At 34.8% G+C, this 26,188-nt stretch overlaps 1 protein-coding gene across 7 annotated transcripts in view; it reads right to left on the reverse strand.

Annotated features, from left to right (window-relative positions):
* Positions 1–26,188, reverse strand: part of VPS13C (vacuolar protein sorting 13 homolog C) — a 196,400-nt gene that overhangs the window by 71,423 nt on the left and 98,789 nt on the right. For all 7 annotated transcript variants that reach the window (XR_012120726.1, XR_005057547.2, XR_005057550.2 and 4 more), the window contains 7 exons: positions 25,774–25,890; positions 24,476–24,579; positions 12,403–12,570; positions 10,749–11,053; positions 9,665–9,812; positions 6,635–6,785; positions 4,517–4,629 (listed from right to left, as the gene is read on the reverse strand). Coding sequence is in view for 4 of the 7 variants with exons in the window: in XM_037004257.2 (XP_036860152.2) it covers positions 4,517–4,629; positions 6,635–6,785; positions 9,665–9,812; positions 10,749–11,053; positions 12,403–12,570; positions 24,476–24,579; positions 25,774–25,890 (1,106 nt within the window). In the remaining 3 variants the exon portion in view is untranslated. The remainder of the gene's footprint in view (positions 1–4,516; positions 4,630–6,634; positions 6,786–9,664; positions 9,813–10,748; positions 11,054–12,402; positions 12,571–24,475; positions 24,580–25,773; positions 25,891–26,188) is intronic.

The raw sequence follows: 26,188 nt of genomic DNA on the forward strand, positions 1-26,188 counted from the left end.
AAAAACAACCAGAAAACGATTAATAAAATGGCAATGAGTACACACCTATCAATAACTACTTTAAATGTAAATGGGTTGAATAACCATCAAAAGACACCGAGAGGTAGAATGGATAAAGAAACAAGACTCCTCAATATGCTGCCTACAGGAGACTCATTTCAGACTCAAAAGACATACATAGACTGAAAGTGAAGGGATAGAAAAAGATACTTCATGCAAATAACAGGGAGAAAAAAGAAGGAATAGCAGTACTTACATCAGACAAAATAGACTTCAAAACAAAGAAAGGAACAAGAGACAAAGAAGGACATTACATAATTATAAAGGAATCAGTCCAATCAGGGGCTATATCAAATATAATTATCTATGCACCCAACATAGGAGCACCTAAATATGTGAGAACTAAATAAGAGAACTAAAGAGAGAATTAGAGTGAAACTGAACCATATTAAGGGACCTTAACACACCACTTCCATCAATGGACAGATCATCCAGCCAGAAACTAAATAAGGAAACAAGGCACGGAACAACACAGTGGATCAGATGGACTTAACAGATATCTACAGAACACTCCACCCAAAAGCAGCAGGATATACATTTTTCTCAAGTACACTAGGAATATTCTCCAGAACAGATCATATATATCACATACTAGAACACAAAAAGACCTCAATAATTCAAAAAGATTGAAATTGTATCAAGCAACTTCTCAAGACCACAATGGTACAAAACTAGAAATAAATTACATGAAGAAAACAAAAAAAAACCCCATAAATACATGGAAGCTGAACAACATGCTCCTAAATAATCAATAGATCAATGACTGATTCAAAGTAGAAATTAAGCAATACATGGAGACAAAAGAAAACAAAAATACAACAGCTCAAAATTTGTGAGATGTTGCAAAAGCTGTTCTAAGAGGGAAGTACACAGCATATAGGACTACCTCAAGAAGCAAGAAAAATCCCAAATTAACAGTCTAAACTCACAACTAAAGAAACTAGAAAAAGAAGGAAAAATGAAACACAAAGTTACTAGGAGGAACATAATAAAGATCAGAGCAGAAATAAATAAAATAGAGAAGAAATAATCACTAGGGGAAAAAAATCAGTGACACCAAGAGCTGGTTCTTCCAGAAAATTAATAAAATAGACAAACTTCTGGCCAGACTTATCAAGAGAAAAAGAGGAAACAAAGAAATAAAAAAAGGAACTGTCACAACTGAGAGCACAGAAATTCAAAGAATTATTAGAGAATTCTATAAAAATTAGATGCCAATAAATTGGACAACCTAGAAGAAATGGACAAATTCCTAGAAAAGTACAACCTTCCAAGACTGACCCAGGAAGAAGCAGATAATCTAAACACACCAATTACCAGTAACAAAATTGAATTGGTAACCAAAAACTTCCCAACAAATGGAAGTCCAGGTCCAGATAGCTTCACAGATGAATTCTACCAAACATTTAAAGAGGAGCTAATACCCATCCTTCTTAAAGTATTTCAAAGAGTAGAAGAGAAGGGAATACTTCCAAACTCATTCTATGAGGCAGCATCACTCTAATACCAAAACCAGAGACACTACAAAAAAGAAAATTATAAACCAATATCCCTGATAAACATAGATGCAAGAATCTTCAACAAAAACTTGGCAAACCAAATTCAAAAATACACCAAAAGGATCATCCATCACAACCAAGTGGGATTCATTCCAGGGATGCAACGATGGTACAATATTCATAAATCAATCAATGTGATAGACCACATTAACAACAACAAAAAAGGATAAAACCATATGATTATCTCAATAGATACTGAAGAAGTATTTGACAAAATTTAAGAATCATTTATGATAAAAAATATCAACAAAATGGGTATAGACACAGTGGACCACAACATAATAAAGGCTATATGAAAAACCCACAGTTAACATGATGTTCAATGGCAAAAGCTAAAAGCTTTTACTCTAAGGTCAGGAACAAGACAAGGATGTCCACTCCCATCACTTTTATTCATCATAGTACCAGAAATCCTAGCCAAGGCAATCAGACAAGATAGAGATAAAAGGCATCCAACTTGGTAAAGGAAGAAGTAGAACTGCCAGTATTTGCAGATGACATATGATACTGTGCATAGAAAACCCTAAAGACTCCACCAAAAAACTATTAGAATAACTAGATTCAGCAAAGTTGAAGGATAAAAATTAATACACAGAAATATGCTGCATTCCTTTATACTAAGAACAAACTAGCAGAAAGAGAAATCAGGAAAACAATTCCATTTACAATTGCATAAAAAAAAAACCACCTAGGAATAAACCTAACCAAGAGGTGAAAGACCTGTACTCTGAAAACTAAAAGACACTCATGAGGGAAATTAAAGAAGACACCAGTAAATGGAAATTTATCCCATGCTTATGGATAGGAAGAATACTGCCAAAATGGCCATCCTGCCCAAAGCAGTTTACAGATTCAATACAAGCCCTATCAAAATACCAATGTTTTTGTATTTTTCAATGAACTAGAGCAAATAATCCTAAAATTCATACAGAACCACAGAAGGTGCCCAAAAAGGCAAAGCAGTCCTGAGAAAGAAAAACAAAGCTGGGGGTATTATGCTCCCTGGTTTCAAGTTATACTACAAAGTGATCAAAACAGAATGGTACTAGCAGAAGACCAGAATCATAGATCAATGGAACAGAATAGAGAGCCCAGATATAAATCCACATATATATGGTCAATTAATAAATGATGGGTCATGAATATACAATGGGGAAAAGACACTCCAACAGCTGGTGTTAGAGAAACTGAGCATCTACATGCAAGAGAATGAAGCTGGATTACTGTCTAACTCCATACACAAAAGTAAACTTTTTTTTACTAAATTTAAGACATGAAACCATAAAACTCTTAGAAGAAAACATAGGCAAAAATTTCTTGAACATAAAGCATGAGCAATTATTTTCTGGGCATATATTTTCGGGCAAGGGAAACAAAAATGAACAGGTGGGACTACATCACACTAAAAAGCTTCTGTTCCTCAAAGGACATCAGCAGCAGGACAAAAAGGCACTCTTTTTTGGGAGATTATATGCATAAACAACTTACCTGATAAGGAGTAACATCCAAAATATATAAAGAACATACATGCTTTAACACCCAAAAAACAAATAACCTGATTAAAGAATGGGCAGAGGATCTGAACAGACATTTTTCCAAAGAAGACATATAAGTGGCCAACAGGCACATGAAAAGATGCTCCAAATCACTAATTATCAGGGAAATGCAAATCAAAACCACAATGAAGTATCACCTCACAGCAGTGAGAATGGCCACTATTTAAAAGACAAGAAATAAAAAGTGCTGGTGAGGATGTGGAGAAAAGGGAATCCTCCTGCACTGTTGGTGGGATAAACTGTTGAAGCCACTGTGGGAAGCAGGATGGAGTTTTCTCAAAAAACTAGAAGTAGAAATACTGTAAGACCTAGTAACTCCACTTGTAGGAATTTACCCAAGATTTATGTACCCCTATGTTTATTGCCACATTATGTACAATAGCCAAGATACAGAAGCAATCAAAATGTCAGATGAATGGATAAACAAGATATGGTACCGATATACAATGGAATATTATTCAGCCATAAAAGAAGAAACCCTGCCATTTGTGACAACATGGATGGACCTAGAGGGTATTATGCTAAGTGAAATAAGCCAGGCAGGGGAAGATAAATACCACATGATTTCACTAATTTGTGGAATCTAAAAATAAAACAAAATGGAATGAACAAAATAGCAACAGACTCACAGACACTGAGAAGTGACTGATGGTTACCATGGGGAAGCGGTTAGGGTGAGTGGGTGGGGAAAGGGATAAAGGGGCACCAAATTCTCAATCATTATATAAGTTGGTCGCAGGGATGGCAGTACAGCATGGAGAATATAGCCAATGATTATGTAACATCAATGTTGACAGATAGTAACTGCACTAGATGGGGTGACAGTTTAATAATATGGGTAACTGCTAAACCACTGTGTTGTATAATTGAAACCAATATAAGATTGTGTATCAACTATACTTCAATAAAAAAGGAAACATAATTAATGCTTATATATATCATGGAAAATCAAAAATTTTTTTTAAATCCTCTAAGGTTCCAAAGTCACTACTAAAATTATTTACCTTAAATAGTTGCATATGCATATATGTCTAGCTATGCAATAGAATTGTACACATAATTAATTATACATATATAAACATCTTCTACTAGAGATGGATATAAGTTTTTAGGGCTGTGTTACTTGGAAAGAAATAAAAACTTGTCCTTAGCCTAGTAAGATTAGAAACATTAACAAAATGAAGACAGAAAGCAAGATAAATGCAAATTCTGTAAGCTAAACAGAATTTAACAGACATGTTAATTGTTTAAATGAATAGTCACATCAAAACATGCCAATATCCTAAAACTGAATATCAAGATGTAAATATTTATTTTCAAATAGAAAAATTTACTACATACCTGCTTGGTATCATTGTGATAAAGGACAACTGACAGAGAGTCAAAGTGGAAGTCAAATTCGAGAGTGACATTCTGATCCACAGAAAGCTCTGAGTCAGTTAAATCTTCTTGTTCTGATGGTCCAAACAGAAATATAAAAAATAAAAAGTTTCTAAATAGGTACATGATCTTACACATATTTAAATACTTAGGATAATAATTTATTTTAAATTTATATCATACTTTCTCTTTAAGTCTTTTTATGAGACAATTAAAATAGCAATGATTTATTCCATATATATTTAAAACAGGGCAAAGTAACAGAGGCAGACCATTTTATTTAAAAAAAAAACAAACAAACAGAAGGGATCCTGGAAAGAGAGTATCAAGGCAACTTTTTAAAAATGCCCCTCCAATGCAAGACTAATTACAGAGTAGTTTATGATTATTAAAGTATTTCACCTAAATAGTGGCAAGCCATTCTCAAGAGATTATGAAATTGGAGACACAGAAAAGTAAAATATTTATCCTAGAACAGAGAGCACATCAGTAACAAATCCTTTGCTAACAGTGCAATTCTCACTGTCTTTGTTTACCTATATGATCCAACTCATACTTTTATACGAAGAACAGAATATAATTCAATAGCAGAGTCAAACAGAGCTCAAATATAAGCTCAAATACAATGTGGGACAGGAAGCCTTTGGAATTCTGAGGTAAAAGAGACTTCAACAAGTTATTTAGTCTTTTTCCTCATCTTTCGGCAGAAACTTTTTATAAGAATAGGTAATGTTTTCAATCATGTTTACAAAGTGATTTTATATCTTCTGGAAATTGATTCTATTCTTTGATTATGTATAGAAAAGTCTTCTTACAAGTTACTAGAAGAGCAAACATTGCATAACCTTAACCATATAAAGTTGGAAAATGCTGGGATTTTTTTTTCTTCACTTTTCCTGAAAATAATTTGCATTCCAATCTTCATCATCTTTGCAACTCATCTGAACTCACAAGTCTTACCAAGTACCACATTAACTATATAGCCAGAACCAAATAAGCAGATTGGCCACAGCTGACCATGAGATAATTAACTGCACAAAGCTTGCCTGCTACAGTTCATTGATCTGTACATAGCTCCTATCTAACCATAGCAACAGCCTGCAATAAGCATTTGTCCAAACAGTGGCATGAACCCAACCTGGGAAGAAGATGCTGGCCTCACTAAGCTCATGTAGCACTCACAACAATCTACTTGAGCCAAAAACCTTATTTTGCACACTTTTCTAGTTGTTTGTTTCCTGATTTCAAAACACACTGGGCCTAACTATAGGTGAAGCAGTCTTGGTATGGTATTATTAACTGGCAGTTTTACCTATTGCTGGCAAAGTAATAGCTGATTGATCTAAGCATTATAAAAGCATACCTGTCTGAGGCCATTTATTATTGTAAGGGCAAAGAGTACTTCATCACTTTTTAAGCATGGATTAAATAGTTTAAATATTAACCTATTTAATAAAACATGATATTCACATTAATAACTGATGAAAAAGGGTGAAATTATATTCTATATAACTGTTTTAAGAAAGCAAGAAGGAGCCTTACATGTTAGAAAAATTATCTTTTAAAAATGGCTGAATTTAAAAGGTTCAGTGCTTTTAGAAGATTCTATTTTAGTAATGTGAAAACTCCCTTAAGTATCTGACTATATCATGCTCAAATAAAGCCAGATAAAGCTCTTATTATACAAGAATCCTTTCTCATGGGCCAATCACCTGAGTATGATACTTTTCTCTGTTAATCATTTTGTGAACTTATTATGCTGCATGCCTAGTTTGCTTCTTGTCTTAATATGTAACACTTCAGTACCTTTTGACTTCAGCAAATTCAGTTTTCACAAATAAAGGGCAAATATGCATCATGCAGGCAACAATAGGTGGCCCCTCCCCTGTAGTGGACAGTGAGCATATCTCCTTCCCCAGGGTGCTTCAAGGCAGCCCCAGACCCAGCCAATTTTCCACAGTAAATAATACAATATTGAATCAGGTCATACCACATGCTGGACAATTAAAAAACACTAAATATAAATATAAAATTAATTTTTCTCATAATCAAAGCAAAAATCGTCATCAATATATTTACCTTTAAGGTGGTCAGGCCTACTCAGAACATCTTTTCTTACTCTTACAGCCTCCTGGGTAGATTGTGTTGGGTTTGGCTGTGAAGAAGCTTCTCCAAGATTTTCCAACAGAATTTTCATTAAAACTGTTAAGTCGTCTTCACTGAGAGCAACCTAGAAACCAACAAGTTGTTGTCAATATAAAATAATTAAAAAATACAGAATATCATATCTATGTCTTAATTTATGATTCCTCAAATTAACTAATTGTTCATCTAACTAAAAAAAAGAGTGGGCACCATAAATATCACGAAAGAAGAATTTCATCATCTACAGTATGAGACATTTCTCCTACGCCCATACCCAACCCGTCTCTGGCACTCCGTCACTCTTCCCGATTTATCTGTCTATCTCATCCTGTGGGTATGCCTCTCTCCCCCATCCTTGTCTCATCTCCATTCTGTCTCTTTCTCTTTTCCCACAGTACCAGCTCCTTCCTCCACAGTCTTTACTCTCCTAAAACTCAATACAGGAAGACTGTTGTTTAATTTCTGGTCTCTACTAAGAAGTAAAAAGATGCTCTCCTGCAATGTAACTCTTATTCTCAGTGTATATGCATATGGATATACATATAACATTTGTTTACTTACCAAGAATAATGCCTCTTAGAACAGTAACAAATGCATCGACAAAGAATTTTTAGAAACCAAAACACAGATCATCTTGTTTATTTCCTACCTTTATTAAAGGACGTATGCGGCAAAAAGCAAGAGTTTTTATCAAGCAGACCTATATCATCTCTACCACTTCCAAGCTGCAATGTTGGCCAAGTTTTTTAGCTTCCTTAAGTCAAGTTTTTTAACTTTGAAACAGGAATAATATCTCTTCATAGGTGGCTACAGAACAACATGAAGCAGCTAGAACAAATGAAGCTTTTACTGGCTGCTAGGATCAAAATTAGATTAAATTAAACCCTTTATTCTTTTTATCTCTTGTACATTTTCACACATATAGTGGTCCAAAAGGCCTGTTTCAAATACTTAAAAACACAAATTCACACAAGCATGCACACATTCACAACAGCCTCTCGTCTGAACACCACTGAACTCTCTATCCCCCACATTAGGCCCCTAATGCCAGAAAAGTGCCTGATTTCCAGCCTTAATGAAAAGTGGAAGATACTAGCACAAGATAATGAGCAGGGATTTCTTGATTGTCTCAAGCCCCAGTTCTCAGAGAACAGATGTCACTTTAACTTCCCAGAATCTACCTGTGTATTCATTCATTCCCACATTCCCACTTGTGATAGCAACCAAGATTCCACAGCTGCCTGAAGAGCAGCTAACTTCAGCACTTCTGTGGTTTGCTGTAGGTGAAAAAACAACTTTACCATATATTTAAACTGGTCCTTCAGTAAGTCTAAAGGACAATCTGAGAGGTGGCCCACAGTTCTTTAAGAACTGTTAATTTGATCTACCTGATACCCTTTCTCAGCTGCACTCCAGACTGCTGCTGACAAATTAGACAACAGAGACGTAACCCACTATAGATGCATTCTTGACTTAACAGGAGTCCTTTTATTTGAGATGATGATCATGCCTTGATGTTAAACTGTTGGGTCTGTTACATTTTTTCCTGCTTCTTTTGAAATACTTTAAGCATAAAGGAAAAAGCATGGCAAATACTCTAAACCTCTCCAGTCTACCTACCATCGAGTTTTGTCAAATCTTACTACATTGCTATATATCCTTCAGATCTTTTTCCGCATTATAGATATGGCTGAAGCCTCATGTTTACTTCTTTCCTTTCCTTCCCAGAGAAAGAATAGACCATTCTTCCCATGGATGCTTTCTTACATTTACCACTACTGCATTCCCCTATAAACAATATATAACATTGCCCACTGTCCCACTTAATTTTGAACTAATATAGAACCGTATTATCATTTTGCAACTAATTTTCCCATTTTATGCTTAATATATATGTATTTTTATTGCATAGTTCTATTCACTCACTTTATCTGCTTTATAATGTCCACAATTTGATCCATAGTCACCTACTGGTACTCATTTAGGTTTTGCTTTTGCTTTCGACAAACCTATAACCACACAATCTTCCATAGTCACCTACTGGTACTCATTTAGGTTTTCTTTTGCTTTCAACAAACCTATAACCACACAATCTTTGAAAGGAAAAAAAAATGTCAAATATTTGTCCTGGAATCTAATCTCTTAACAGTAAGGGGGAAATTAAAAGAGTCTCATACTTTGGAAGAGAGAAGTCTCTATAAAATACCCTAAATAGACAGGTTTGCTCATATATGTACTCACACCACACACAGAAACCTTTTATTCCTAAAACAAACTTCAATTTTAACTTCTTCCTTAGTAAAACTATACTCCTTTGACCTTCCTATTTTATCTTAGAACTGATTATGAAATTATCACAAATACCAAAAACCCATGAACTACTCAATTTTTATTTGTTTTTCACACACTCTATTTGTTTAGTTACTCCCTCCCCTACATATGCCCTACTATTTGGCTTCAACAGTTTCACGAACAGGCCCACAAGAACCACAGGATTCCTATACTTCCTATCTTCAACCAGTATCATCTCTTCCTGTGAGCCTACAAATGGCCTGGTAACTACATTATTATAACTACTGCTGTATTTACATCCTCACCAAATAAACATATTCACCTATTTAAAATGTCCCTTTTTCTAACTAAAATGGTGCTTCTATACCCTAAAAATACTATTAGTGCTTTGAATATGGTATCTAAATATCAGTCTTACAATTTAACTGCCTTAAAACTTAAATTTTTCAAAATTACTAATAATCTTTTCAGTAGATTTATCTCAGACTTGCTGACTTTACCAAATGTCTGACTAAAATGAAATAAAGAAAAGTATGGGAAAGTAGAATGACTTCATTTAACAGGGTATTCCCTTTTAAAATATAAATCACTTGTGATGCACACGAGAATGGTACTCTAATCCATAACAAGAGCCTACCTAGCAATTTTCACACATCTTATACATATACTTACCTGCATAGGTTTTAGTTTTCCTTTTATCTCCATCCCTGGAATTTGCTTGTACCATGTTGCTGCTAAATTTCGCTGTATGGACAAAAGCATGTTGACTGGTTTTAAAATTTCAATGTCATGTTGTGGCAAGCCAGTCTGCAAAACAGTTCTGAAAGACAAACAAGAATTTATTTTATATTTTTGAAATTCACATTTTAAAATGAAGACTGTCATACTGTGTAACAGTTTCCACCCAGCATTTTCCTAAACACGAAAGGCTGCTATCAGAATTCTTTTAGAACGTGCTTTGTTTCACACATCAATCCAAATCAAAATGAATTACATACAGCTATTTAAAACAAAGAAAGCTTATGTAATGCTAATTTCAAATACACAAATTTCATAAAGTCTGACTTTTACACTATTTATCTTTCATAAAGACTAATATTAGCAACTAGTGAAATGGCATACAAAGGTTTGTCCTCCTCAAGTTGAAGGACAAAGAAAGTAATACTCTTATTTAGTCTTTAGTTTTTTGTTATTGATAGTGTTCCAGAATCAAAGGGAAAAACTCACCAATCCTAGAATTTAAATATATAATAATTGTCATTTTGAACTTGTCTACCAACAGCCATTTGCATAACCAAGTAAGTATGCTTATCATTCAACAGAACCAACACTTTCTATTTGGAACGAATAATCCTTTAGCTACCTCACTGAAAATTCTGAAATGTGACAAAGTTGGGAAATGAGAGGTAAATCTTAAGTTTTATTAAATTTTCAGATTTTTCCCATCTACAGAAAATGGCTATATGCAAAGTAAAAAAGATAAATAAATCTAAATTAAGTATTATTGAATAAGCTATAATTTAATAATAGGAAATTTTAATAGAATGGACAAAAATCACATTACAAACCAAGACAAATGAAGATTCTATGGGGTGCACTACTATTAACCACTGACCAAAAATCAATGGTCAAGGTTTCATAATTATAAGAAATAAGGAATGAGACCCACAGATAAGAATATTTTACCCCTGGCAAAGATACTATGAAAATTCTGTTTCTAGTAAGTAATAAACGCAGTTGGATTATATATTTATACCTGGACAGCTTCAACTGAGTAAGTTGGATGTTCATTTTGTCAACAACTGGAGGAAGAGAATAATGTTCCATAGGAACTAAGCTAAATTTGTTTTCAACTCTGATTAAACCCAGATCAGCTATAACAGCATTAGGTGATACTGAAGACTGAGGAATGATAATAACTGGTGCTTTCAGGTTGATATCCATCAAAAGGCGGAAACTCTTCTGAGCCAAGTCCTTCATGCTGGAAGCAGCTCTTTCTGCAGCCTGGACTGTGGCTGTGCTCAAAGCTTCTTTGGCAGTTTGGAAATTGTTGAGGAAGTTCTGTTGGAAGAGATTGATATTTAGAGTTCCCCCCAAACAACATTTATTTTACAAAGGAAAAACTTTAAAAAGCACTTAAAAAAAAAACTAAAATAGAAGATGTAATATAAAACAGATGTTATTTATGGGAGTGTATATGGAGAATGTAAAGTCTAGAAAGATACAACCTGAGATATTAACAATAGTTACATCTAGGAAGAAAGAGTCCTTTAACTTCCATTATGTATTCCCAAATTATTTGGTTTTTATGACAAATGTTGGTAATAATTCTTTTTTAATCTCCCTTTTACTCATGAATGGTTGGTCATTCTAAATTCCAATTTAAATAAAAGAGGAGGAGGACAGCACTTTACTTCTCCCAATTAGGTTCAATTTTGTACCTCTAGGTCACAGGAAAAAGTTTATTCTTAGAAACTAAGAACTACCAGCTTATTTGCAAAGATTTTTTTTAAAGTGTACTTAAGCATAAGCAAAGATGCTTAAGTATTTACAATGTGGCAATCATTAAGTGCCAAAACCTCTTTTTTTTAGAACAAAATGCATTTCATCTCAATTTCAACTAAAAAAAGAATTTTTCCAATGAAGAAAATATCACTTGGAAGCAATATTCTTTTTTTTTATTAAGGTACCATTGATACACAATTTTATGAAGGTTTCACATGAGCAACATTGTGGTTACTATATACACCCATATTATTCAGTCCCCACCACACATCGCATTGCAGTCACTGTCCATCAGCATAGTAAGATTAGAAGCAATATTCTTCATGCTTACCCATTAATGATTCTAAGCGACTTAAATTCCCCCCTGCAAAAAAAAATTACTTTCTAAAAACTAAAGCATGATGATTTAGGTGGAAATCCATGACTTACAAATTTTGACTAACAGTTCTGGTAAAAGGCATTGGAAGATTTAAATTCTTCAGCTCATGACACTTACTCGGTAATAAGTAACTAAAGGAAATGAATTTTATGGTCTTGTTGATAACAGTTATAATGAAAAGCTGTAAGTTTCAATATTAGTCCTTCAAATGCCTGATGGGTTCCTTTAAAAATTATTCTAGCTAAATAATACTTAAGGGTATTTCATACAACAAATTACAGTGAAAAGCCCTAAATTAAAACATCAACAAGTATTTTTAAAATGCGTAACTATGGAAATGTTAAAGAATGTAAACAATGATAACAACAATGCATTTGGTTATTTTCTTAAATGAAATATTCTGTTCAGGATTTGGGCATTGATCACACAGTCCTGTTAGTAAAGATTTTGACTATCTAGGTTCCGATGTATAGTCAAAGACATTTAGGCTTCGATGAGAAATAAATATATTTAAAGACAAACTTACCAAAACAGACATGAAGAACTTATGAACATAAACAATTTGAATACAACCCACTTTGAGACTAATTTTGCCATCTACTTTAGACATATCAGCATAGGCCTTTCCCTCTGTGGCATCTGGATACAGAGTCATTTGGAATCTAAAGACTTCATCTCCCAAAATAGAGACAGCCTAAAAATATTAAATTAACTGGTCATTACATCCAAAGAGCTGTATCACTGTATTACAAGTAAGTTTTCCTATTACAGAATCCTTGATACATAAAGTACCATTTAAATTCAACTTTAACACATAATTAAAAACATTTTGACAAAACTTTTTCCCATTTCCATAAAAATCATTAATCACTTAGAAAAAACTTTTGACAAATCAGTCTATATATACAATGAGTAAGCAGACTGACCATTTTCATGCCAAATCCCTTAAAAAGTACCTGACACACAGCAGACTGAACACATGAATAAAGAAAGACATCTCAAATACAAAGAACAAAAATAAATTTCAATATAGAAACTTAATTTTAAATAAAAAAAATTTTTGATGTTTATTCTTCGTTAATCTGGGCATTCTAAATTTTTGTGAAATGATTACTACTTTAACTTTTTTGGAGCATAATTTGCATGCAAGAAAATTCACTCATTTTAAGTATTTCAACAAGTTTTGACAAATTTATACAACCCAAGTAAATACCACTACAAATGAGATACTTCCATTACCCCAAAAAGTTCCCTTGAGACCCTCTTCAGACAATCCCTGCCGTCTCCCCAAATCCTAGCCCCTAACCACTAATCCGCTTCATTACCAAAGACTTGTCTTTTTCTAGAGTATCATATAAATGGAGTTATACTGTGTGTTGTCTGCTTTCTTTCTCTCAGAATACTGTTCTCAAGATTCACCCACTTTAAATCCATCAGTAGTATTTTTCCCTATAAATAGCTGAGTAGTATTCCATTGTATAGATATCCCAAAATTTGTATATTCATTTTTTTATCCTGATGGGCATTTGGACTGTTTCCAGTTTGGGGTTATGATTACAAAGGTGTTTTGAGCATTCATGTTAAAATATTTCTATGAACATGTTTTCACTTTTCTTGAGGAAAAACCTACTAGAATTCCTGGATCATATAATAAAAGTATGTTTAATTTTACAAGAACTTATGAGACTGTTTCCTGAAGTGATTATATACTTGAAAGTTCCCACCAGCAACAGAAGTTCCAGTTGTTCTGATCCTCACCAGCAATAGGTATTGTGAATCTTTTTAATTTAGCCGATAAAATTGGTATATATCATTGTGGCTTAACTTACATTTCCTTGGTAACTGGTGTGGTCAAATGTCTTTAATATGCTTACTGACCATTTATATACTTACTGGTATTTTTTTTTTTTGATAATTATTTTTTATTGAAGGGTAGTTGACACACAGTATTACATTAGTTTCAGGTGTACAACACAGTGATTCAAGATTTATATACATGATAATTCTAGGTACCAACTATCACCATACCAAGTTGTTACAATATTTTGACCATATTCCTTATGCTATACATTACATCCCGGTTACTTATTTATTTTACAATTGGAAGTGTGTACTTTTTTTTTTTTTTTTGTGAGGGCATCTCTCCTATTTATTGATCAAATGGTTGTTAACAACAATAAAATTCTGTATAGGGGACTCAATGTTCAATGTATAATCATTAATCCACCCCAGGCCTAATTTTCATCAGACTCCAATCTTCTGAAGCATAACGAACAAGTTCTTACATGGAGAACAAATTCTTACATAGTGAATAAGTTACATGGTGAATAGTACAAGGGCAGTCATCACAGAAACTTTCGGTTTTGATCATGCATTATGAACTATAAACAGTCAGTTCAAATATGAATATTCGTTTGATTTTTATACTTGATTTATATGTGGATACCACATTTCTCTCTTTTTTATTATTATTTTTAATAAAATGCTGAAGTGGTAGGTAGATGCAAAGATAAAGGTAGAAAATATAGTTTAGTGTTGTAAGAGAGCAAATGTAGATGATCAGGTGTGTGCCTGTAGACTATGTGTTAATCCAAGCTAGACAAGGGCAATAAAACATCCACGGATGCAGCAGATTTCTCTCAGAACAGCGGGGCAGGTGGGGGGGGTGTTCTAAGCCTCACCTCTGTTGATCCCCAATTTCTCATCTGATGCCCTCCTGCGACTGTGCCTGTCTTAGGTTGTTCCTCCCTTGAGGAATCTTACCCATCTCTAGCTAACCAGTCATCTTCCGGGGCCATACAGGGAAATGTAAAGTTGGTAAGTGAGAGAGAAGCCTTACTGTTTGAAAGGGTTAGTTTTTTACTTCTTTGCATATTTATGCCCTGTGGCTTCTATGCCCAGCATTTGTCTTGAGGTATCTTTACCACTTGGAAGAATTGTGATACACGGTAAATTTGATAAGAGGCACGAATTTTATTTAGGGGTTATAATTAGGAAGGAAGAAGAAAAGCTATAGAAGTTGCAGGCGGAAGAAAACATGGGAAGATTGATTATTTCTTTGACATATCTTCTTGTAGAGTAACTTAAGCATGTATAGGTTTTAAACTACTAATTAAATTGCACACACACATTAACATAATAGGAATACAGTTACATAACCAAAGCATACCTATAATTACCAGCCATCTCCAGTGAAACCAAGAAAACCAGTTAGGCACCTTAGGCATTTGTGAAAACTTATCTATGATATGGTGGATATTGTCCAACTGAACTTGAACAGTCTGAGAGAAATCAGACAATTTAAAACAACCCATTCCTGGGGACTGTTCACATCCCATATGTTCTTTTAACAGTAAATAGTCTGTAGTTGTAAGATTATGGAGCGCTACAACTTGCACTTCTCCTAATTCTTGGTTGAGTTCCAACAGTATAGATCCAGTCAGATTTGTTGTTTTACTGTATGCACAGGCCAGCTTAGATATCTCCTTCTTCATTCCCATGGCAAGTCCAACAACCGGTGGGATGAGTGCATCTACATCTGTAGCAGTGCATGGATCTTTATTGGGGTTTTTTGATGATCATCTTCTTGCATGAGTCTTCCAGAGAGTGCTGATGTTGGAAGTTCTTTTTCATATCGTATCTTAGTTCATTTTCGGGGTAGCCAAATTAGGCTTTGATCCTCTGTATAAGCACAAATAAATTCTTTGCCTACCCTTTTATATGCCCTTCATACCATTGTGTAGAACTCATTGGAGGTCACCACACAGGAACTGCTTTTTTTTTTTGTTATCATTAATCTACTTACATGATGAATATTATGTTTACTAGGCTCTCCCCTATACCAGGTCCCCCCTATAAACCCCTTTACAGTCACTGTCCATCAGCATAGCAAAATGTTGTAGAGTCACTACTTGTCTTCTCTGTTGTACAGCCCTCCCCTTTCTCCCACCCCCCCATGCATGCTAATCTTAATACCCCGCTTCTTCTCCCCCCTTGTCCCTCCCTACCCACCCATCCTCCAGAGTCCCTTTCCCTTTGGTACCTGTTAGTCCATTCTTGAGTTCTGTGATTCTGCTGCTGTTTTGTTCCTTCAGTTTTTCCTTTGTTCTTATACTCCACAGATGAGTGAAATCATTTGGTATTTCTCTTTCTCCGCTTGGCTTATTTCGCTGAGTATAATACCCTCCAGCTCCATCCATGTTGCTGCAAATGGTAGGATTTGCCCTCTTCTTATGGCTGAATAGTATTCCATTGTGTATATGTACCACATCTTCTTTATCCATTCATCTATCGATGGACATTTAGGTTGCTTCCAATTCTTGGCTACTGTAAATAGTGCTGCGATAAACATAGGGGTGCATCTGTCTTTCTCAAACTTGATTGCTGCATTCTTAGGGTAAATTCCTAGGAGTGGAATTCCTGGGTCAAATGGTAAGTCTGTTTTGAGCATTTTGATGTACCTCCAAACTGCTTTCCACAATGGTTGAACTAATTTACATTCCCACCAGCAGTGTAGGAGGGTTCCCCTTTCTCCACAGCCTCGCCAACATTTGTTGTTGTTTGTCTTTTGGATGGCAGCCATCCTTACTGGTGTGAGGTGATACCTCATTGTAGTTTTAATTTGCATTTCTCTGATAATTAGTGATGTGGAGCATGTTTTCATGTGCCTGTTGGCCATCTGTATTCTTTTTTGGAGAACTGTCTGTTCAGTTCCTCTGCCCATTTTTTAATTGGGTTATTCATTTTTTATTTGTTGAGGCGTGTGAGCTCTTTATATATTCTGGACGTCAAGCCTTTCTCAGATCTGTCATTTTCAAATATATTCTCCCATACTGTAGGGTTCCTTTTTGTTCTATTGATGGTGTCTTTTGCTGTACAGAAGCTTTTCAGCTTAATATAGTCCCACTTGTTCAATTTTGCTGTTGTTTTCCTTGCCCGGGGAGATATGTTCAAGAAGAGGTCACTCATGTTTATGTGTAAGAGATTTTTGCCTATGTTTTTTCCAAGAGTTTAATGGTTTCATGACTTATATTCAGGTCTTTGATCCATTTTGAGTTTACTTTGGTATATGGGGTTAGGCAATGGTCCAGTTTCATTCTCCTACATGTAGCTGTCCAGTTTTGCCAGCACCATCTGTTGAAGAGACTGTCATTTCGCCATTGTATGTCCATGGCTCCTTTATCAAATATTAATTGACCATATATGGGTTAATGTCTGGATTCTCTAGTCTGTTCCATTGGTCTGTGGCTCTGTTCTTGTGCCAGTACCAAATTGTCTTGATTAGTATGGCTTCATAGTAGAGCCTGAAGTTGGGGAGTGAGATCCCCCCTACTTTATTCTTCTTTCTCAGGATTGCTTTGGCTATTCAGGGTCTTTGGTGTTTCCATATGAATTTTTGAATTATTTGTTCCAGTTCATTGAAGAATGTTGCTGGTAATTTGAGAGGGATTGCATCAAATCTGTATATTGCTTTGGGCAGGATGGCCATTTTGACAATATTAATTCTTCCTAGCTATGAGCATGGGATGAGTTTCCATCTGTTAGTGTCCCCTTTAATTTCTCTTAAAAGTGACTTGTAGTTTTCAGAGTATAAGTCTTTCACTTCTTTGGTTAGGTTTATTCCTAGGTATTTTATTTTTTTTGATGCAATTATGAATGGAGTTGTTTTCCTGATTTCTCTTTCTGTTGGCTCATTGTTAGTGTATAGGAAAGCCACAGATTTCTGTGTGTTCATTTTGTATCCTGCAACTTTGCTGTATTCCGATATCAGATCTAGTAGTTTTGGGGTGGAGTCTTTAGGGTTTTTTATGTATAGTATCATGTCATCTGCAAATAATTTACTGGTATTTTGTGTGACATGGCTTCTAATATTTTTCCCACTTTTTCAAGGGAATGTTGACTTTTATTATTAAGTATAACAGGTATTTCTTTTTTTTTAAACTGAAGTAGAAATGACATACAGCATCATATTAATTTCATGTGTACAACATAGTGACATTTGTATATACTGTAAATTGATCACAGTAAGTCTAGGTACTACCTCATCATACAAATTTAATGCAGTATTACTTACTACATGCCCCATGGTGTACTTTACATTCTCACAATGTATTTATTTCATAACTGGAAGTTTGTACCTCTTCATCCATTTTGCCCCCTTCCCCATTAAAGCTCTCTGGCAACCACTATTCTGTTCTCTGCATTGTAAGTCTCAGTTTTACTTGGTTTTGTTTGTTCTAGTTTTTAGATTCCACTTATAAATGGTATCATGTGGTGTTTGTGTTTCTCTGACTTATTTCACTTGGTATTAATACCCTAGAGTTCTATCTATGTTGTCACAAATGCCAATATTTCATTCTTTTGTTATGGTCAAGTAGTATTAATGTACGTGTGTGTATGTGTGTGTGTGTGTGTGTGTGTGACTGCTTCTTTATCCGTTCATCTATGTTGTCACAAATTCCAATATTTCATTATTATGTTATGACCAGGTAGTATTCATGTGTGTGCATGTGTGTGTTTGTGTGCACATGCATGTGTGTGTATTACTGCTTCTTTATCCATTCATCTGTCAATGGATATTTAGGTTGTTTCCTATCTTAGCTATTGTAAATAATGCTACAATGAACATAAGGGAGCATGCAACTTCCTGTATTATTGTTTTTGCTTCTTCAGACACCCATAAGGGGAATTGCTTGATCATACAGTAGTCCTATTGTTATTTTTTGAGTAACTTCCCTCTGTTTTCAATAGTGGCCATACCAGTTTACATTCCCACCAACAGTGTATGAGAATTCCCTTTTCTCCACATCATCACCAACACTAGTGGTTTCTTGTCTTTCCAATTATAGCCATTGTGACGTGTGAAGTAACATCTCATTGTGGTTTTGATTTGCATTTCCTTGATGATTAGTGATACTAAGCATCTTTTCATATGCCTATTGGCCATCTGTAGGTCTTCCTTGGACATATGTCTGTTCAATTCCTCTGCCCATTTCTTAATTGGATTGTTTTTTTGTTATTCCATTGAACGGTGTGGGTAAATTTATAACTATTTCCAGAATATCTCGCCTGTCTTTGGTACATCTGCATATCAACAGGCGCTCAAGGGTGGAGAGAAGTATGGCTTTAGTGTATTTGCATAATTTCTCAGGTGTGGAAGAGTTCATTTCCATATCAATGGGTAATTACCTAGGCAATGGAGGGCTTATCTGTACCTGAGAGGTGAGAGGGAGGGCCAGTTTTGCTTCTGCTGGAGCCGGAAAGAGAGAAGGCCCTGGACTACAGTTTGTAAGCAATAAATGGGTTTTAAACTTTATTTCTCCCTTTGACTGATTTTGGTTTTTAGAGGTATTTTGCCCCGGGATTTCCTCTCCCTGGACTTACATATGGTTTTCAAAATCTTCTACCATTCAGCAGGTTGCCTTTTGATTTTGCAGGTAAGTTTCCCTTGCTGGACAAAAGCTTTTTAGTTTGATGTAATCCCATTAAAAATTTTTCCTTTGTTGCCTTTGTCTTTGGACTCAGGTCCAAAAAATCATTGCTAAGACCAATGTCAAGGAGCTTAGCACATACACTTTTTTTTTTTTAGGAGTTTTATGGTTTCAGGTCTCACATTCCAGTCCTTTATGCATTTCAAGTTAATTTTTGTATATGGTGGAAGACAGTGGTCCAGTTTCCCCAACACCATTTATTGAAGAGACTGCCTTTTCCCACCCATTGTATACTCTTGCATCTTTTGTTGTAAATTAATTGGCCACACAGTATAGGTTTATTTCTGGGATCTCTGATCTGTTCCATTGATCTTTGTGTCTGTTTTTATACCAATACCATAGGCTACTGCATTCACTACAGTAGGTTTATTGTATGGCATAAAATCAGGAAGCATGATACCTTTGGCTTTGTTCTCTCTCACAATTGTTTTAGCTATTTGGGATCTTTCATGGTCCCATACAAATTTTAGATTTGTTCTGCATTTGTGATAAATTGAATTTTTGATAGGGATTGCATTTAATCTGCAGACTGCTTTGAGTAATGTAGACATTTTAATATTAATTCTTCCAATCCATGAGCACACAATATCCTTCCATTTATTTGTACCTTCAATTTCTTTCATTAACATCTTATAGTTTTCCGTGTACATGTCTTTCAACTCCTTGGTTAAATTTATTCCTAGGGATTTTATTTTTTATGATGCAATTATAAGTGTGATTAGTTTCCACCATTCTCTTTCTGATAGTTCATTAATGGTATACAAAAAAACAATAGATTTTCATATATTAATTTTGTGCCCTGCAACTTTACTAAATTAATTTATTCTAACAATTTTTTGGTGGAGTCTTTGGGAATTTTCTATATCTAGTATGTCATCTGCATATACTGATAGTTTTACTTTTTTCTTTCCAATTTGGAAGCTTTTTATTTCTTTTTCTTATCTCACTGCTATGGATGGAACTTTCAGTACCATATTGAATAAAAGGTAAGTGGGCATCCTTGTCTTGTTACTGTTTTCAACTCTTCACCTTTGATTATGATATTAGCTATCAGTTTGTCATAGATGGCCTTTATAATGTTGAGCTAAATTCTTTCCATACCCAATTTATTATTATTATAAATGGATGTTGAATTTTGTCAAGTTCTTTTTCTGCATCTACTGAGATGATATTATTTTTCTTACATTTTGTTACTATAGCAGATTATGCTGATCGATCTGCAAATGTTCAGCCATCCTTGCATTGTGAAATGAATCTAACCTGGTCATGGTGCATGAGCCTTTTAATGTACTGTTGAATTCAGTTAGCTAATATTTTGTTGAGAAATTTGAATCTATGTTCATTTGCATCTATGGCCTGTAATTTTCATTTTTTGTGGCATCCTTGTCTGGTTTTGGTATCAGGGTAATGTTGGCCTCATAAAATGAGTTTGGAAGTATTCCCTCTTCAATTTTTTGGAAGAGTTTGTGAAGGACAGGTATCACATCTTTGAATGCTGGGTAGAATTCATGAGCAAAGCCATCTGATCCTTGACTTTTGTTTTTCTGGGAGGTTTTTGATTACTCATTTATCTTACTAGTTATCAGTCTATTCAGATTATCTATTCATGATTCAGTCTCAGAAGACTCTAAGTTTTTAGGAATTTTTCATTTCTTCTAGGTTGTCCAATTTGTTGACATATAATTGTTTATAGTAGTCTCTTATGATCCTTTTAATTTCTGTGGTATCATTTGTAACTTCTTTCATTGATATTATTGAGTCCTCTGTCTTTTTTCCTTGGTGATTCTAACTAAAGTTCTGTCAATTTATCTTTTCAAAGAAACAGCTTTTAGTGTCACTGATCTTTCCAACAGTCTTTGTAGTATCTGTTTCATTTATTTCTACTCTGATCTTTGTTATTATTACCTTCCCTCTATTAACTTAGGGTTTTATTTGTTCTTTTTCTAGTTCTTTTACATATAAAGTTATATAATTTAGCTCAAGTTTTTCTTGTTTAGGTAGGTGTTTACTGCTATAATCTTCCCTCTTAGAAACACCTTTGCTGCATCCCATCGATTTTGATATGTCATATTTGTTTTTATTTGTCTCTAGGCATTTTTTATTTCTCCTGATTTCTTTGATGACCCATTGGTTGTTCAGTAGCATGTTGGTTCCTCCATATTTTTATGTCTCTTCTCATTTTCTTCTTGTAATTGATTTCTAGTTCCATACCACTGTGGTCAGAAAAGATGCCTGATATGATTTCTATCTCCTTGAACTTACTGAGACTTGTTTTGTGGTCTAACATGTGATTTACCTTAGAGAATGTTCCACGTTAACTTGAGAAGCAATGTGTATCCTATTGCTTTTGAATGAAATGTTGTGTATCTACTGAGTCAATCTGGTCTAATTTGGCATTTACGGCTGATGTCTTATTGATTTTTCTTTCTAGATGATCTGTACACTGATGAAAGCTGGTGTTAAATCCCCACTCTTATTGTATTGCTGTTGATTTCTCCCTTTAGTGCTGTTAATATTTGCTCTATATATTTTGGTGTTCCTTGTTGAGTGCTGAATGACCCTTTTGTCATTATATAATGATGCCTTTCTTTGTTTTTCCTACAATCTCTGTGTTAAAGTCTATTTGGTCTGAAATAAGCACACTACACCAGGTTTCTGTTTCAATTTACATGCAGTATCTTTTTCCACCTCTTCATTTTGTGTAAGTCCTTACTTGTGAAGTGAGTCTCTTGAAGGCAGTATAGAGATGAGTGTCATTTTTATCTATTCAGCCACTGTCTGTCTTTCAATTAGAGAATTTAGTCCATTTACAATTAAGATATTATTAATAGCACATATTTACTGCCATTTTGTTTGTTTTCTTCTGGCTGTTTTCATAGTTCTCCTGTTCTTGTCTTCTTTTTCTCCCCTCCCTGGTGTTTTGATAACTTCAATAGCATTGTGTTTAGATTCCTTCCTTATTTTCTTTAGTGTATTTGCTATAAGTTTTTCCTTTGTGGTTACTGGTGAGATTCACATAAAGTATTCTATGTATACAACAGTCTATTTTCATTAATAGCAACTTAAATTTGAATACATTCCAAAACTCTACATTATAACTCCTCCCTATTTTATATCTTTTCATCTTGTCTATCCTTTAATTATTGCAATCATAGATATTTTTACTCCTTTTGTCTCTTAACCTTCATTCTAGCTTTTATAAGTGACCAATTCACTTTTTAATAGCTATTTACCTTTTCCAGTGAGATTTTTACTCTCATATGTTTTCTTGTCATTAATTAATGGAATTTCTTTTCATCTTGACGAAGTCCCTTTAACATTTCTTGTAAGGCCAGGTTAGTGAAGATGAAGTCCCTCAGCTTTTGTTTTCTCTCTCCTATTCTGAATGATGCCCTTAATACAGTATTTCCTCTCAGCACTTTGAATATATCATGCTGCTCCCTTCTGGCTTACAAAGTTTCTGGTGAAAAACCTGCTGATAACCCTCTGGGGTTGGTTTCCTTTGTACATAAGTTGTTGTCCTCTGGTTGCTTTTAAGATTCTCTTTGACTTTTTTGACATTTTCATTATATCTTGGTGTGGCTCTCTTTGGGTTCAATCCCATTTGTAACTCTGAGCTTCCTGGACCTAGATGTGTGTCCTTTTCCAGGCTAGGGAAGTTTTCATCTACTATTTCTTCAAATAAATTTTCTGCCCTTTTCTCTCTCCTCTTCTGGGACTCCCATAATATGGATGTTACTCTACTTCAAGTTGTCCCACAGGTCCTTAAGACATCATCACTTTTTCAAATTCTTTTTCTTTTTGCTGCTCTGTGTAGGCGAGTTCCATTATTTTGTCTTCCAGCTCACTGATCCATTTTTCTGCTTCATCCAGTCTTTTATAGAACCCTTCTAGTGGATTTTTCAATTCAATTATTGTATTCTCCAGCTCTGTGACTTTTGTTTGATCTTTGTCAAATTTTCTATTGTTCTGTTGGAGTACTCACTATATTCATCCATTTGTCTCCCTAATTCAGTGAGGATTTTTACAACCATTACTTTGAACTCTTTATAAGATTACACATTTGTTTCATTAAAGCTTGTTCTTTCATTTGGAATATTTTCTCTGTCTCCTCATTTTCCCTGATTCTCTGTTTTGTTTCTATGTATTAAGTGAAACACTTTCTCTCTCAGCAAAGGAATGGCCTCATGTAGCAGATGACCCTTTGGGCCCAGAGACACAATCCCCCAACACCAGAGCCAGGTGCCCCAGAGGTGTCACCTGTGTGGGCTGTACATGCCAACCAGCTGTGGTATACCCAGGGCTGCTGCATGAAGGTGGTGGGGTACTCACCTGGCTGTGGTGTGGCTATAGCCTGGGAGAGGGGGTATGGCATTCACCAACTGACAGGTGCAGTTGTGATGTGGTGGTAGCGGGAATGGAAGGAAGGAATGTCCACCTATATTAGCAAGTTAGTGCTAGATTGCCACAATGGCACCTGTTAACACCAGCTTTAGCAAGGTAGAATAAGATCACAGAAATGGCAACTGCCAACATGTCCATCCCAGGAAGACTTACAAGAAGTTCCTGCCTCTCAGTCAATCACCTTAAGATTAGGTCCCTATCATACACTGTTTAGGTGCTTCTCAAACTGCTGCTTTTGCACTGGTTCTTGGGGCATGTGTCTGCATGCAAGCCCTTTAAAGGTTAGGTTCTCTGTTCCCTACAGTTCTATGGTTCTCCTGAATATAATCTCTGTTGGTTATACATCTTGGGGGCTCACCTCTCTGATACTGGACCCAATGGTTGGAGTGCCACTTGTGGGATACAAATCCCTCTCTACTCAGGGAAAAGTTCTGTATTTTTGAGATCTCTTTCTAGGGTGGGGAGGGGACCATACCTGGGGTGTGGTTTTTGGAAAGAGCATGTCTTTGCTTCTCTACCCACCTTGATGTAGCCCTTTTATTTTTTATTGTGGAAGTGCCATTAATCTAGTTTTCAGGACTTTTTCAGATGAAATTATTCCACTTGTAGCTGTAGATCTGCTATATCCATGCGAGGTGAGTTTAGGATCTTCCTATGCTGTCATCTTGAACCACCTTCTTCTCTAGAAACCTAATTTTTAATTACCTTTTTGTGAATGGACAGCGAATCAACATTCGTGACTATGATATCCTTAAGTCTTGCAAACATGTCAGTCTGCTTTGGCTTCACAGAAACAGAGGCATCCATTCCTATGAGAAGCATAACATTTACAAACTTTTCACTCAATCTGAATGAACAAATTCAGTGGTATCTAAGTTCAGTAACATACTACGAAGATGTAGAATCAATAAAACTTATTCACTACAGACATATTAAAGGTATCAACTTCTAAGAATGATTATAGTAATATCCTTAAGTGCTACAGGCACCTTTCACATAAAAGTTGTGAAAATTTTAAAACAAAAGAAACCAAATTTCAAAGAAAATTAACCACAGGTCTCCAAATACAAATATCCTGTGTATTGGCAAGATAAGAAGTTGTCATTTAGGAAAACACATAATATTTGAGTTTATCTGCAATAAACTCTATCAAAAATGTTCTAAGATTTCTCTCCAAAAAAATGTCATTCTGATAATTTCTGAAAGCATGGTGATTTCTAAAACTGCTCTCCTGTAGAGAAAGAATGCCTGCAGTTAAGACCCAATAATGAACAACCCAAATCATTACCATGACACCCATGAAATAGATACTTGGTAATATTTGTTGAATGAAACTGATTTTAAACCTTTTTTTAGCTGCTTACTATATACCAGGCACTTTCTTAAATATATGTACATATGTAAACTTGATTCTCACAGCAATCCCAAGAATAATAACTACATCCACTTTACAGAAGAAGGAACTAAGACACAGAAAGGTTAGTTAATTTATTCAAGGTCAGCCAGTAAGTGGCAGAGCAAAAATCTGAACCTTGCCAGGCTGGCTTCTAGAATCCAAGGTATAATCTAAACTTATCCTTTTATCAAGCTAATGATGGGAAAAGTTTACAAAATTTCTTTCAGAAACTTCTTACCTGATGCAATATATGAGTGCACACACACACACACACACACACACACAAAAAAAAAAAAACCCAAGGGAAATAAGGATAATGGTATTTTCTTTACTCACTAAGATATTATTCTGAAAATGCAAATAGAACATAACAGATTAAACTTTAGACTTATTCTGAAATTGTTCAAATACGTAAGGAATGTCTCATGTTAGCTATAAATTATAACAGATTTACTTCTAACATTTCAGAGTACATGTCTGAAAAGTTTGCTCAAATCTTTAAGTAAACAAAAGATGGCTCATAAGAAATCAACCATGCACAAGCTCATTCTTCCTGGAGATCTATGCAAAGAAACAGAAATATCTATATCAAGGAGTACTTACTTACCAAGTATTCTAATATCTGCAGTATTACACTTCTGATCACAGACAAAGACATTAAGTGCATTTAATTCAGCTGTGATTTTTAAATCAAACATGTCATCTTCAGAAGTATTGCTGGATACTGAAAAATAATACAAACCTTGCAATTAGCAAAGTACAAAGACGATATTCAAAATAACCTTAAATTCACTAAAATAAAAGTATATTATGAATCTTGAAAAACCAAAAAGTCCTCCATTAAGAATACATATAATTAATGTGGATTCTGAATCAATTTTCAGATGCAAATCAGACAAAAACTAGCATCCTCCCCTCCAAATTAAAAATAAAGGCAAGTCAACTTGTTAGATGGAAACTTTACTCTAATTTTTCTTCTAAGAAAAAAGAAAATCCTCCATATAGGAATTCTAGAATTCTAC

Source organism: Manis javanica, chromosome 8, assembly GCF_040802235.1.
Source record: "Manis javanica isolate MJ-LG chromosome 8, MJ_LKY, whole genome shotgun sequence".
Taxonomy (NCBI): domain Eukaryota; kingdom Metazoa; phylum Chordata; class Mammalia; order Pholidota; family Manidae; genus Manis; species Manis javanica.